The following is a 14,114-nucleotide window of genomic DNA, read 5'->3' as shown; positions in this document are numbered from 1 at the left end:
GCATGGGGTTTCGTACAGAGGGTAAGTGCATCAGGGAGGAGCGAGATTGGGCAAGAAGACTTCCCGGTTCCGGGTTCCAGGAGGCCCTGTGCTGTTTGTCTTTTAGGAAAAGCCACTTAGCACAAGATGCCACACTCCCTCCTTACGCAGTGATGTTTACTATGTGATTGCTGAGGCCTCCTCTGACCACCTGGGGTCTGGGAACTGGCTTCTTATTGTGACATCTTTTATGTGAGACAGTGTCCATGCTCTTAATTCTGGCTTGGCTGAATGACTACTTCAGGATGCTTAAAGCAATTAGACCTCATTGTGCCGGCCGGGCTCAAAGCAGTATGTCCATGTTTACTCATCCTGGAGAACGGTTTTGTGGGACAAGAGTCAGTGGGCACAGGCAGTTTGCAGGACTTTTGCTCTCCCGCACAAGTAAGCCTGCCAGCAGAGCCTGAGTTGCACAAACTCAGAATACGTCTTCATTTGCAAAAAGCCAGTGAGCCTAACTGGAGGACGTGGAGGTGAGGAGCCCTGTCCTCTCTGTTTGTTATAAACAGTCATTTTGATCACAGAGAAAGGCTTCCTTCCCATTCCTCTCCAGGTTTGTCACGTCCTTGTGCAAAGAAGGGCACGTGTTCCAGGCTGGGGTTTATTTTTACCAGCGATACAGATGTTTCTGCTCTTGTGCAAGATTTCATTAAAGCTCAACCAGCGGTTTTCTGTGGCAGGAGACGGCCAAGGTTAATATTTCTGCAATACATTCCTTTCTGTTCATTCTTGGCACCAAAGAACTCCCAGGTGGGCATATCGTGCTTGGTGCCATATATCAAAACTGTACAAGGGAATCACCAGTGCATCTGTTTAAACTCAGACGGGGCCTCTGATTGCACAGAGTGTGGTGGCTTCGCGTCGGGAATCATGCCGGGCGACATTTCCTCTGGTTTCAGCTCACCTTTTACGTTCCTCTTGAGCTGCAGAGGCTGCCACAGCTCTTCACTCGGGGACAGGGACAGAGGACGAGAGCACGTGGCAGCATGGAATGTTACATCCTTCTGAGTTCTCTGCTGAAGTCGTGAGAGCAGAGCTTAATGATGGCAGATGTGGGTTCAAATCCTGTGCGGCTGAAGTGAGTCACTTCACCCTGCAGAGTGGCAGTTTTCTCGACTGTACAGTGGGGTGGTAATTCATGCCTCAGAGGGTGTGAGGATTAATTGGGACACTGCCTATCATTGAGAAAAAGCAGGAAGGTGCTTGTGAGAGGGAACTGTCAGGAATCCTGGGAGCTCCCCGGTGGCAGAGGATAAGGTACCAGCCAGGGAAGCCCCTTGCAGTTCTCCGTGCTTTCGTGACACAGAGACTGTGTACGACAGAACCGGTTCTACCTGTGAGCGCTGAGGAACCAAGTTAAAAATAATAGCGGCCTGACTTGTCTGACGTGTGTTTCCTCTGCCTCACCCCATCTGTGGCTGGTGGGTTTGGGAAGTAGTCAGACAAACAGGGGCCATGTGTATGGACGTTTGGCAGAGGTGAGGAGAGCTTGAAGGCAAGGGGGTGCTGGGATTAAGGACGAGACAAGAGTGTGATGTTATAATATGATCTCTGGCTGGTGTGCTTAATGACTTATACTACTGACTTTCTGAGCTCAGGTCTGTTCATTGGATCAGAATGGGAAGAGCTCGATCTCCTGCAGTTTCGTGTGTGTGTGTGTGTGTGTGTGTGTGTGTGTGTGTGTCCTTATCCCTCTGCTGATTTGTAGTGCCATCTAGTTAAAAGTATGTAATGTTCAGGGCGCCTGGGTGGCTCAGTCAGTTAAGGGTGTGACTTCGGCTCAGGTCATGATCTCACAGTTTGTGAGTTCAAGCCCCGCATCGGCTTCTGTGCTGACAGCTCAAAGCCCGGAGCCTGCTTTGGATTCTGTGTCTCCCTCTCTCTGTGCTCCTCCTCTGCTCATGTTCTGTCTCTCTCTGAAAGATAAATAAACATTAAAAAAAATTTTTTTTAAGTGTATAATGTTCATATGGGCTTTTTATAAGACTCCACTGAAGAAGGGAAAGTGGAAAAATTATGTGTTTTCAATTATGTTTTCACCAAACTTATGTCTAATTATCTCTGATGGTTTTTAAAAATTTTTAACTTATTTATTTTGAGAGAGAGTGAGAGAGAGAGAGAGAGAGAGAGCAAGTAGGGGAGGGGCAGAGAAAGAAGGAGAGAGAGAATCCCAAGCAGGCTTTGTGCTGTCAGCACTGAGTCTGATGTGGGGCTCAAACTCACGAACCATGAGATCATGACCTGAGCCGAAACCGAGAATCGGACTCTTAACCAACTGAGCCACCCAGGTGCCCCATCTGTGATGCTTTTAATCAGTACTCTGCAAACCCATCCTTCACCACAATATGGCAGCAATGGTGAGATTCCTAATCCTGAGTCTTGCAGGATATCCAAGTGCTTTGTGAGTTGTCAACCAAAGACAGTCTTGTTTCCAGTCTTATGGTAGTTATCAGCGGCCAAATCTGTGAATGGTGTCGTGGGAGGAGCTCTGCCTTCATCAGACTGTTGTGATGGCCAGGACATGCCCTTTCCTGGCTGTATAGATGACAGTGACATAGTGGATAATGTGTTCCCTGCTGTTGCCTTTGTAACCCATCAAATCCCTCCATTCTTCCTTCTGTCCCTCTTTCCTTCCATCCATCCGTCCAGCCAGCCAGCCAGCCAGCCAGCCAGCAAACACTTCTTGGCATAGCTGGCACTAAACTGCCAGAGAATATGGAGGTCATGATCATAGATCCTGCCCTTAGAGACCTTAAAATGGAAAATGGGAGTCAAGACGTTTAAGTACATGGATGAAAGCTCAAGGAAAATTTTGGTGAGGGAAAGAGTGGGCTTTGAACCGACTGCTCTTTGAGAAATACACAGGATCCCAGTGTGTGAAAACTGTCCATCCTCACCGTAGGCGTGAAGTCCCTGAGGCTGGAAACAGGTGGGTCTGTGTGAGGAATCACCAGCATTTGCGTTGGGCTGAAAGGAGTGTGCATTTAGGGGCACCTAGGTAAACAGCAGTTCGTAGAAGTCAAGTTAAGGATTGGGACTCGCCTCCGTAGGCATCAGAGAATGCTTTCACAGCAGGTGTGGCTAAGGGAAGACTTTCTGGCCCTCACCTGAACCTGAATGCATGCTAAGAGATTTTGAGAAGTCTTCTACCTGTTAAAGAGTAGGTATTAGCTGAGAGATGGGGCCGTCTCACTGATGGGTGGTGGCTGTTTCAGCAGGCATATGTAGCACGACCTACATTTCCTTCTCCTTTCATGGCTTCTTTTCAAACCTCTCCTTACTTTTCAGTTCTTCTCACTTTTATTGACAGTTTTTCCCACCGTCTTCAGCCATTCCTGTAAGACCTGTTCTCCAGCCTCACCTCCCAGCCCTCCAGGAATTTGAGAATTTGGAGAAGGGAGTTCAGCCTCCATGACCTCTTCTATCTTTGGAATCTGTTCCTTGGCTATAAATAAGGCCGTTGCTTAGTGCCACCATCGATGGTATTTGCAGCTGTCCCCTGGGAGATGGGCTTAGATGAATAACCCATTTTCAAGAGGACCTGGCCATTAGGTGACAGCTATTTATGGTTCCTATTGACCAGGGCCAAACCTGAACTGCCAGTGACATTAAAATTTCATTTGCAGTGAAGCTGCCTTTCCCTATTGGGCTGTCTCTTTCCATTTATTTGAAATATGTAACCACGTTGGTCTAAGTCCTTAAAAAAAGATGAGCAACAAAGTCTTGGGGGACTCCTGTGTTCTGGCTTCTGGGATTTTCCAAAGGCTAAGTGGCTTACCCAGAGTCACCAGGTCAGTTGGTAAGTCACAGAGCCAGAATTCAAACCGACTCCTGCCTGGAATCAAAGCCTAGATAATTTCCACGAAACCACGCGTGTCTGATTTCTGAACCTGGCATGTCACTACCGAGGGTTTTATTTATTTTGTCCTCTGATGTGTCACTCACTCGGAGCTCAGTAGTTGATCACACATGCAATTGTTAAAAGCTCGTTCATGCCGAATTTGCCTCAGTAGTCACAGTGCACCATCTCTCCAGAGTTTCTTTTCCACCCCCTCTGGGAAAATAAACAAGGCCCTAAAATGTCAGGCAACATCCCTTCGGGCTTTCTAATCCAATGTACTTGGTAGATGGTTGAATTCTCTAGTACGCTTCTCATTGGAAAAGATTCTCTTCCTGAATTCTGTTTCTCCATCCAAGGGGTATCACATGGTGCGTGAGCCTTATTTCTTAGTGGCCTTGAGGTTGAAGCTCTTCCACCTGTGCTGTCATCAGATTCCTTCTCAAGTACCTGCCCCTTCTTTAGCTTGAACTGTGGAATACGGTCAGGCCCAGGGCCAGGGGAGAGACTGTCTTGATCTCTACATTAGTGACAGTTGTTAGAAGGATGAAGGTGCAGTGGTTTGGGAAAGCGGAAGGCCTGGGTTGAATGTCAACCCTGCTTCTTGTTCATTGCCAGACCTTAGGCAACTAACGTCTCCGACTCAGTTCTTTATGAAGTGAAGCTTCCCCTCTGGAGAGAGGGTAGGGAATTGGCTTTTGATACTCTCATATGGTCTGTGTGTGCCACTGGAAGCTAATACTTTGAGATGAGAAAGAACAATGCTCAGACCCTCCTTGGTAGCACATACTTAGTAACCGTGCTGCCCTGTTCACCACGTGATATAGATTATCTAAATATTAAGAAGTAACAGGTGTGGATGAAATGCTCCCCCTTCCTCTTTCCAGAGATAATTACCCAGATTATCTATATGTAGAGCATGATCTGATCATTCTCAACCCTGCCTATGCATCAGAATTCTCTAGAAAACTTTGAAAAGAAAAAAAACCAAAAAGGCAGATATGTGGGTCATTCAGACATACTGAATCACTCTTCAAAAGTGGGGCCTAGACATCTGTGTTTTTTAAAACTCCCCAGAGGGGGCGCCTGGGTGGCTCAGTCAGTTAAGCGTCTGACTTCAGCTGGGGTCACTATCTCTCAGTCCATGGGTTCGAGCCCCGCGTCGGGCTCTGGGCTGATGGCTCAGAGCCTGGAGCCTGCTTCCGATTCTGTGTCTCCCTCTCTCTCTGCCCCTCCCCCGTTCATGCTCTGTCTCTCTCTGTCTCAAAAATAAATGAACGTTAAAAAAAAAAATTAAAAAAAATAAAACTCCCCAGGGACTCTTGACCAGCAGCTAGAATTGAGACTGCTTCTTATAACCAGCAAATGGGGCAAGTGTGATGTGTGGATTATGGATAAAGCCCCTTGGGTTTGTTTTTTTTTTTTCTTTTTCTTTTTTCCTGCCACAGGACTAAGGCTCTCACAGCCCGTGGCCTTTTCTGCTCATTTATACAGAGGCTTGTGATCACCATAATTTGCAAAGATAGTCTCAAATGAGGAATTTGAATATACCTGCCTGTAATACTAATCAAAAACTCCCAACTTGGATTCTGATCAGGACCCTGCAAAGGGAGGTTGAGAACAGTTGGCCTTCCCTCTCCACTCCCAGGGAGCTGTGCACAACCAAAGATGCCTACACAAAGGTGCCTTCCTAAGCTGGTTCCCTGCTCTGTTGAAAGCTGTGGTTTTCTTTTGTGGGGTGCTTCAAGGGCCCCTTTCTAGGACCCGTGATGAACCCCAGTGTGCGATCTCTCCAAGGAGATACTCAATTTTCTTGCCCCAACAGCGTGGTCTACAGACCAATCCTAACCTGTCATGGTCCCTGGCTCCACCGCTGGAACCATCAGCGATGCCCTCTCTCTCCCTCAAGATTCTCAGGGCAGAAAGCAGATTTCAGACCATGGCAGGAATGCTCATCTCAAGACCCCTCATGACCCTAGTGAAGCACCAGGTTTGAGCAGGTGGGTAAGAGGATGTGCTTAGAGTACAGAGTTCTCCAATGACACCCTCCTCTCAAAAAAATCCTCTCTCACCACACTTCCCTCTCTTTTTATATCTGCCATCTGATGGAGCAGGAAACGACTTGAAACTGGCTTTTTGATATTCCCTTGAAATCCTACATTTTGCACATTTGTCTCACACTTAACTTGGTGCCTCTGTTGAAGCCCAGGCTTAGAAGCAGCTCAGTCTGTCGTGATGAGTTACCTGCATAGTGGCCAAAGGCTTAGGCTGGGGGTCAGACAGCATTGGTGTTGAGACCTTAAGCAAGTGTTTTAACCTCTGTGGATCTCTGATTTCTCAGAATTAAAATGGGACCAGTCATAGACACTAAGTTTGACATTGTGAGAGTTAAATGTGACAAGTGTGTATAAAGGGCTTTGTGCTTGACACCCAGGAAAGTGGTACCCATTATCCAACCCAGTTCAGCTAAAGCTCTAGCCATCATAGCTGCCTTCTTTCAAACTTCATTCACGAATAGACAGCCAGCTGGAGAGAGGGACTGCTTCACGGCTGCTCTGGGGAGAAACACTCTGGCTCAGCAGGTTGCTTGTCTAGAAGTCACCAGGGAAAGGTCTCATGGAGCACTGGTCACAAAAGCAGGGTCGCAAGAGCTAACTGAATTAAGCAAGTTATCAGGCAGTGGAAAATGCAGTTCGATTTGCATCTACGAAGCAGATGGCCAGGACAAGATGATGAAATTAGTTTTATTATGTTAGGGGAAATTAATTTGTCACTTTTTTTCTTTTGTTTTTGTTTTTTTTTTTCCTTAAAAGATGTGATTTTTGTCTCTGGTAAAAGCGATTTGTCGAGAAACTTTATCCTTTAATGGAAAACCAGGGAGGTAGTAGGACCTTGAAAACCCTTATATTCTAATTGTCTGTTAATAGTCAGTAAATTATGTAGAATGTGGCCAAGAGAACAGAAATGCTGCCACCTATTGCTGGCAGAAGCTGGCTTATGTTTCCAAGCACATGGGGGATTTAAAAAATTATCCTTAAAAATCTTCAGACAGTGGGCCATTGATTCATTTTGGAGACATTTTTCCTCTGCTGAAGTTCTTGGAATCTGGTGTTTTCTAACTTACCTTATGAATTACAATGTCTCCCATCACTTTTGATCTGGTTAACCTGGGGCAGCCTCAGGGATTTTGATTCCTTCTCTTAAAGGTGAGGAAGACTCAAATGGAAAATCTTTCGGAACAAATAGGCTCTTTTGAGAATGGGCTCAGGGTTGTTAACTGGGAGATTCCCGACAGTTGTTCTTTGGGCACAAATAGTTCTTTTCATGGCTCTTTTGAAAGGATCAAAGCAAAACTTGGAGTTTTGAATGGCTTCTCTTTTAAGTCCTTTTATCGTTCAGAGTTACTAATGAGCATTCCAGGCAACTCACCCACACTGGAAGAGCTTCTGGTACATGGTAACTAACGTATAAACTTTATACGTATGCCCATGTGTGGTGTGTGTGTGTGTGTGTGTGTGTGTGTGTGTGTGTACAAGTGAATGCTGTTTGTGAAGTTTTGTGGTCTCAAATCTAACTTCAGGCAAGGCATTCTGCCCTTGAAATGGCCGAATCCACACACACTCACGGGGTATTTAAGAGTTCGGTTTTCAAACCTGGCTGCTCACTGTCATCAGTTGTGGAGCTTCATAGTTTGTCTTTTCAAGTAGACTTTTCATTTTACAATAGATTTAAATTTACAGGGAAGTTGTGAAGATAGTACAGAGAGCTTCCATTTACTCCACATCCTGTTTCCCCTCGTGTTAGTTAGCAACCCCTTTCACTATGGTATATTTGCCACGATGAATGAACCAATATTTTAAAATTATCACGAGCTGAAGTCTATACTTTAGTCAGAGTTCCTTAGATTTTTTTAAAAATCTAATGACCTTTGTGTGTCCCCGGATCCCATCCAGGACGCCGTGTTAGATTTAGTTGCCCTATCCGCTTAGGTCCCTCTTGGCTGTGACGGTTTCTCCGGCTTTCCTTGTTTGGATGACCTTGATGGTTTTGAGGATTACTGGTCAGGTGTTTTGTAGAATGGGCCCCTACCCCACCCCCAGCTGAGATTCGTCTTGTGCTTTTCTTATGATTGGACTGTGGGTTTTGGAGGGAAAAACCACAAAGGCAAAGTGCCATGTTCATCACATCCTATCAAGGGTACGTGCCATCAACATGACTTATTGATGGTGAGGTTAATCTCGACCGTCTGGCTGTGGTGGAGTTTGTCAGGTTTCACACCTGTAGAACTACTCTTGTCCCCCTCTGTGTACTCTTGTCCCCCTCTGTGTTCTCTGTGCAGCCCACACTTGAAGAGTGGCAGTTCACACTCCACTTCCTTGAGAACAGAATATCTACGTAAATTATTTGGCATTCTTTTTGCACAGAGGATTTTTTTACTCTCCCCATTTATTTATTCGGTCCCCTAGTTATATCAGAATAGACTCGTGGATATTTGTTTCATACTTTGGGTTTTAACCCAGTACTGCTTCATTGCTCCAAACTGTTCCAGCTTCGGCCATCGGGAGCTCTTTCAGTTAGCTCCCGTGTTTCTGTGACATACCCCCATCAGTGTGTTTTGGTGTGGGCACACATCATTACTCTCTGGCACTATGATTGCTCCAGACCCATCTTGAATATTTCCTGTCTCATTCCAAGAATCGGTGGTTTCTCTGAGGATCCCTGGTTCCTTATATTGGAGAATGGTGTTAGAAACCAAGATATGGGTACTGAGTGTGCTTGTTGTTACCAGGGTGTCGCTGTTTTTAGACCTTTTCACTTGGCAGAGCAAGGAAATAAATGTGTGTATATTAACCCATGTATATATACATAACTACAAATATTATATTAAGATTAAAGTAAACGTTGGTTTGTAGTTATATAGTATATAGATCAGTATATAGTTTATGCCGATAAACTGTATTATCATTTAGTTTATAAACTTAGCTGACAATTTATATAGTATTTCCAACTCTGATCAATTACCACATGGATCATTCCTGCCTTCCCCCGCTTGCTTGCCTGTAACCCCGACTCCAACAGTGAGAAGCATCTGTGAGGTTTGTTAAACATGCATGTGCCAGGACCCACGTCCTAAGGTTGAGTTAGATGCCCACCTGGAGCCTGGGCGTCTGTATTTTAAAAAGCTCTCGATAGGTTGAAAAATCCCACTGTAGGCTCATAGTACCATGTACTCATCTTTATAGCATTTGCCACAATTGTTCTCTGACATCTTCTTATATCTTTATTTGATATCCTTATGTGATTAATGTTTGTCACTCTCTGAAGACAGTAAGCTCCTTGTCTGTTATGCTCATCACTCTATATCCCCCAGTAAGGGTGCACGGTGCATAATACTGTAAGTATTTGTTGGATCAGTGAATGCAATTACACACGGCAGTAATGAGGGAAGGGAAGATAAATATTTATACACCCCTTCCTACATTCCCAACACCTTTCTAGATGCTTTTTGCAATATTGTCCACTTTGGGGATTTGAATTGGGTCTGGCTGACAACAGAATCCAAGCCCTTTATGTGAGGGAAATCCTACCATAGGAAGCCCCTTGTTTCCTGCTTTGCATGTCACTGGAGCTGCCACTGGCCCTGATGGAGCTGTGTGGGTGGCCCAGGAGGAGGCCAGAGGGGGAGAAATGGCAGCACCCATTTAGAGTCTCACCAAGGCCCCATTAGGAAATTGACTCCAATTTGGTTTGGGGAGAGCGGTGTTTTCTACTTCCTTTTCATGCTCACAATGAAGGTGACATTGATTTACAATTCAGTGGGTTGGAGCAGGGAAAGGAGTCTTCTATGGGTGGAAAAGATCAATTAAATGATTATCCCAGCTGCCACACACTAATGCCTTTCTTACTGAGTTTCAGAATCAGGAAGCAGAAGGCCACCACATTTAGCCTTTTACAGGAAATCTAATTGCCAACTTCGTGGTGCCAAGTTTTATTAGATTGGCAAGAGTCAGTCTTAGCGGCTGCCAGTATCAGGCACTCCAGAAAGCTTCCCCCTGGCCACCTGGGTTCTAAATGACCTTCTCTGCTTCCTTTGTGAGTGCTTTTGCTGAAGTTTTATGAATGTAACATTTTTACAGTTTGTATCTTTTTGTGATTTTTGTCTGGCTTCTAGAGGCCAGGACTGAAAGCCTGGCCAGTAGTCAGAATTATTTATTGGTTTCCTACTATGTGGTAGGCACTGAGCTAGTGGCTGGGGGTTTTAGCGGTGAGCACAACCAAAGATTCCTGTTGTTTATACAGTCCTCCACCTAGAATGCTTTTCCCCTAGATCAGTGGGTCCCAAAGTGTAGTGTGTGCGAATCACCCAGAGGGTTTGTTCAAACCCAGACTGCTGGGGCCCACCCTCAGAGTTTTGGGTTCGGGAGGTCTGGAGCGAGCCCTGAGAATCTGCATTTCCAACAGATTCCCATGCGATGCTGACACTGCTCTGGGAGAACCACTGTCCTTCATCGTTGCATGGTTGTCTTCTTCTTTTCAGTTAGGTCCCTATGTAAATGTCCCTTCCTTAGAGAGGCTATTCTTGATTTCCTTACCATAGTATCTCTCCACCCTTGCCATTCATTCTCTATTGCGTTTTCTCCATGGTACTTATCATTCTCTGGTATGAGCTTGCTTGTTAGTTTATTGCTGTTTTGTCTCTCTCTCCCTCCCCCCTCCTCCACAATAGAATAGAGGCACATGAGAGCGTGCCTTTTGACTCTGACTCCTCCAAGCCTAGACTAGTATCTGCTGCAGAGAACATGCTCAGTAAATACTTGAATGCATGAAACCCTCACAAGCGTGAGTGTTACGAAGGAGAGGCCTCGTGATGCCATGGGAGTGGAACTGGTAGACCTCAGGGAGGGCAAAGACATCCCATTGCATCCTACAGGGAGCAATGGTGTGGCCGTGACGCCTCTTTCAGATACTGTACCCCAGCGTATTGCTTGCCAGGTCATAGGCCACATGGGATTTAATTGTTCCATAGCCTTTCCATGGTCCTTTCCACATTGAAAAAGGTCATCTCGAGAGCAGACCAGAATTCCCTCAGGCGGGCAGCCGACCCTTTTACAGATGGGTTCGGCAAACTGCCGGGTCCCAGATTACCAAGCTTGGCAGGATGCAAGGAAGGCCTGCCTGCAAGGCGCCTCTTCTAATGACCTTCCTCCTGGTATCCACACCCATCCACTCGCCGAGATCTGGAACCCGGAGCCATGTGGGGGCCTGGGTAGCCCTTTCCAAACCCCTGCAAGGTTGAGTGTGAGAGGGCTCACACTCTCTTCCTTTTGCAGGCGTGAGACTTTTGGGGTGGGAACAGGTGGATTCCTCTCCTTCATCAGCCCCTCAGAGAAACAGAAGGGCCTGTTGTTCCTCTCGGAGAGAGAGTGTGTCAGGCAAAAGATGAGACGCTTGTAGGCAGCACACACAGAGGTTGTCAAAACCGCACTTCAGGAGATGCAGGCATGTCAGGCTTCTGCTCTTGTGTGGCCCCAGCCGCCACCGCCTGGCTGACGCGAGGTTTGCGCGGCCCCCGCGGCCTCAAGCTTCCTCGCTCGGCCTTTGCTAAGCGGGGAGCGAGCCCCCAGGTTTGTTCGCCTGGGACAGCCAGAGGAACCGCGATTTATTTCCCTTGAGTGTGTCGTGAAAATGTCAGCACAGAGAGTCGGGTTATTTTGGAGGGCGAAGAGAATTTGGCCGGGGAGGTGGAGGGGGCCGCATCACGGCGCTCTGCAGCCAGGGCTGAGGGCCAGAGGGCCGCCCAGCGGGCCGGGGTAACATAAGCTGCCGCTGTTCAGGAGGTGGCCCGTGTAAGAAAATCTGACCACGGCGGGAGCGTGACTTCAGCTAAAATTAACCTTCGAGGCTTCACACGCCTCCACAGTGCTTTGAACTAGACACCCCGAGAGGGTGCAGGCCGGTGGCTGCCCGCACCGCGCGGCTGTGGGGGACGAGCCATGCCTATAAGCATCAACTTGTGGGTTCCCGCCCGGGGCCAGAGTCGGGATTCCTGCGACCATTACAAAGCGGTAAGCAACGCTCAAGGAGGCCGGCAGGGTCTCTGGGGAGGGATGATGAAGTTTGTTTGAATCAGGCTCCGGTGTAGACATGGTTCCAGGTGGTTTTCTATGCCGGCTGGGACCCCAAGGGCTCCACGGGGGGCCTTTCATCTGCCTAACACTTTGCTGGGCTGGCCGCCACCTCGTGAGGACCCAGCAGTGTATTTTTAGAGCAGGTAGAGAGGACTTGTCTGGAAGTTGTTGACGGCCTTAAAAAATACACTTGCGTAAGCCAACAGGTGTGGTGTGTTTTCTCAATTGTGGGCCTCAGCAGGTGCAAATAGGGAGAAAGATTGACCTCTGTTAAGGGTTTGAAGAGCTATAAGAGTGGGGGGTGTTCTAGAGGGCTTTACCGTAGAAAGGATTTGTTCCGGGGCAAATTGAAGCGACTTCTCTTCCTGTGAATCCCGGGAAGAAGCGCGCTGCTGACCTCTCCCACCCCTGGCCGGGGTCACCCTCGTGGGATCTTTCAAGCGAGTTGGTAACTGCCTCCGTGACTTTCCACTTACTGTGGGGAATCCGTGTGGGAGCTTGCAACACAGGGCCAAAGGGGGAGACTTCTTTTTTTTTTATGCCGCCTTAACCTTCAGCCCTGGGGCTAATGACGGTCCTGATGCTCCTGGTCCAGTGGCACTTTGGTGGCAGAATCAGAATGGTCACTTTGATGTGGTTTGCCTAGTTTGCAAAAAAAAAAAAACCAAACGAGATCGTTTATTCCCTCCGGCCCCCATGCCAATGTCACAGGCATCATTCATGTTATAAGGCTTGGGAAGGACTCCTTTTCCAGGGTGGTGTGTGTACTTCTCTCTTTGCTTAATGATGGCTGCGTATAAGTGACTTTGGAATGGTTCATTGTAAACTGTTTAAGCCTCCAAAACATTTCCTTAGGTGAGCAGGTCTGGATTGCCCTTATCTTCAAGAATAGGAATGGTGTTGGTATGAATGATGTAGGAGAACTCACTGTAAGAAGCTATCTCTTGATGTCGTTTTGAGGGCAACTTTCCACGTGAACCGCTCTGCTGAGCTCTCTGAATTATTTTCATCCTCTTGTTACCTCACTCCTCTGGGGCATTGGCTTATAAAAGCTGGCAGGCTGCTGGGATGCCGGAGCTGGTGTGTCTTTTGTGCTTTGTATGTCTAACACTGCCCAGGCTAAGCACAATTAATGGGGGCGTCTTTAGATTTTTTTCTTATTTTTTAGCCCCCAGATCTAGACTCGTTGCCCTGTGAAAGAGATTCCTTTCGAGGTAGGACGTTAAAAATAGACATTTCAGTAGAGGAAGCTATGGTATGTGGTTCCGAGCTTTGATGAACACCTCTCACAGGCTGCATGGGATCTCTGTCTCCTGCTGAACCTGGATAGACACTGACCTCCAATTTCTATTTTCTCCGGAAGAGAGGGCTCTCCAGTTTCGTCCTGGAACTTCCCCCCCCTATCCTGGACGTCCACTGACCTGGCCTGGGTTTTATGACTGCCATGTGACCCCAAAATGGCTGGACTGAGTTTGAGTACCTGGCCTGCAGTGCTGATGTTAATCTTGTCCAGCTGAGCTCTCCCTTTCCCCATCTGTTAAATGGGGAGAATGTGTGTGGCTCTGATTAGATTGTGTTTATGAAAGAGCCTTATTAATCGTAAGCACTGCGGATGGGAGGCCGAGGCCGTGCTGTTGTTATTAAGACTTTGTTCTTCTTGAGCTGAATCAGTCGGGGCTTTCTTCAGGACCCAACAGAATAAATACTATCTTTGTGCTCTGGGCCAGATTGTCTCCCGGGTAGGGGAGACGCCCCTTCTTTCCTGGGTGCCAGCTTGGTATCTGGTAGTCTTCCTAGTAAAAGCCTATTATAAAAATACAAAACATAAGAAACCTGAGATGCCCCAGGCCTGACATCTGGGCTTGGAGAAGGGCCCGGGGCACAACAGCCACTTCCACTGTGGCCAAGTCTCTTGGCCATGAAGTTCCTGAGAAGGGGAGGAGCAGGACAGCATTTCCTAGGGCGGGGAAACGCCAGCCCCTGCTGGGAACTGCTGGCCCACCAGAGATTTTAAAGCCTGTGCATCTTTCCCACAAATGGCACAGAAGTGTCTTGGCCAGCACTGTGCCCAGTGGGATGTAGCTCCCTGAACACTTGTGAGGATGTCG

The 14,114-nt window shown here is 47.3% G+C and overlaps 1 protein-coding gene across 17 annotated transcripts in view; it reads left to right on the top strand.

The window, feature by feature from the left end:
- The window catches only part of NAV2 (neuron navigator 2), a 742,917-nt gene that overhangs the window by 443,505 nt on the left and 285,298 nt on the right, over nt 1-14,114 (top strand). The window contains exon 1 of one of the 17 annotated variants that reach the window (XM_040495645.1): nt 11,787-11,943. The exons of the other annotated variants lie outside the window; for them this stretch is intronic. Within the exon in view, the coding sequence (XP_040351579.1) occupies nt 11,872-11,943 (72 nt within the window). The 5' untranslated portion in view covers nt 11,787-11,871. Of the gene's footprint in view, nt 1-11,786; nt 11,944-14,114 lie in introns of those variants that run through there. 17 annotated transcript variants of the gene reach the window in all.

This window comes from Herpailurus yagouaroundi, unplaced genomic scaffold, assembly GCF_014898765.1.
Source record: "Herpailurus yagouaroundi ecotype Mexico unplaced genomic scaffold, PumYag 187, whole genome shotgun sequence".
In the NCBI taxonomy this organism is placed as follows: Eukaryota; Metazoa; Chordata; class Mammalia; order Carnivora; family Felidae; genus Herpailurus; species Herpailurus yagouaroundi.
This window is presented reverse-complemented; position numbering and strand designations above follow the sequence as displayed.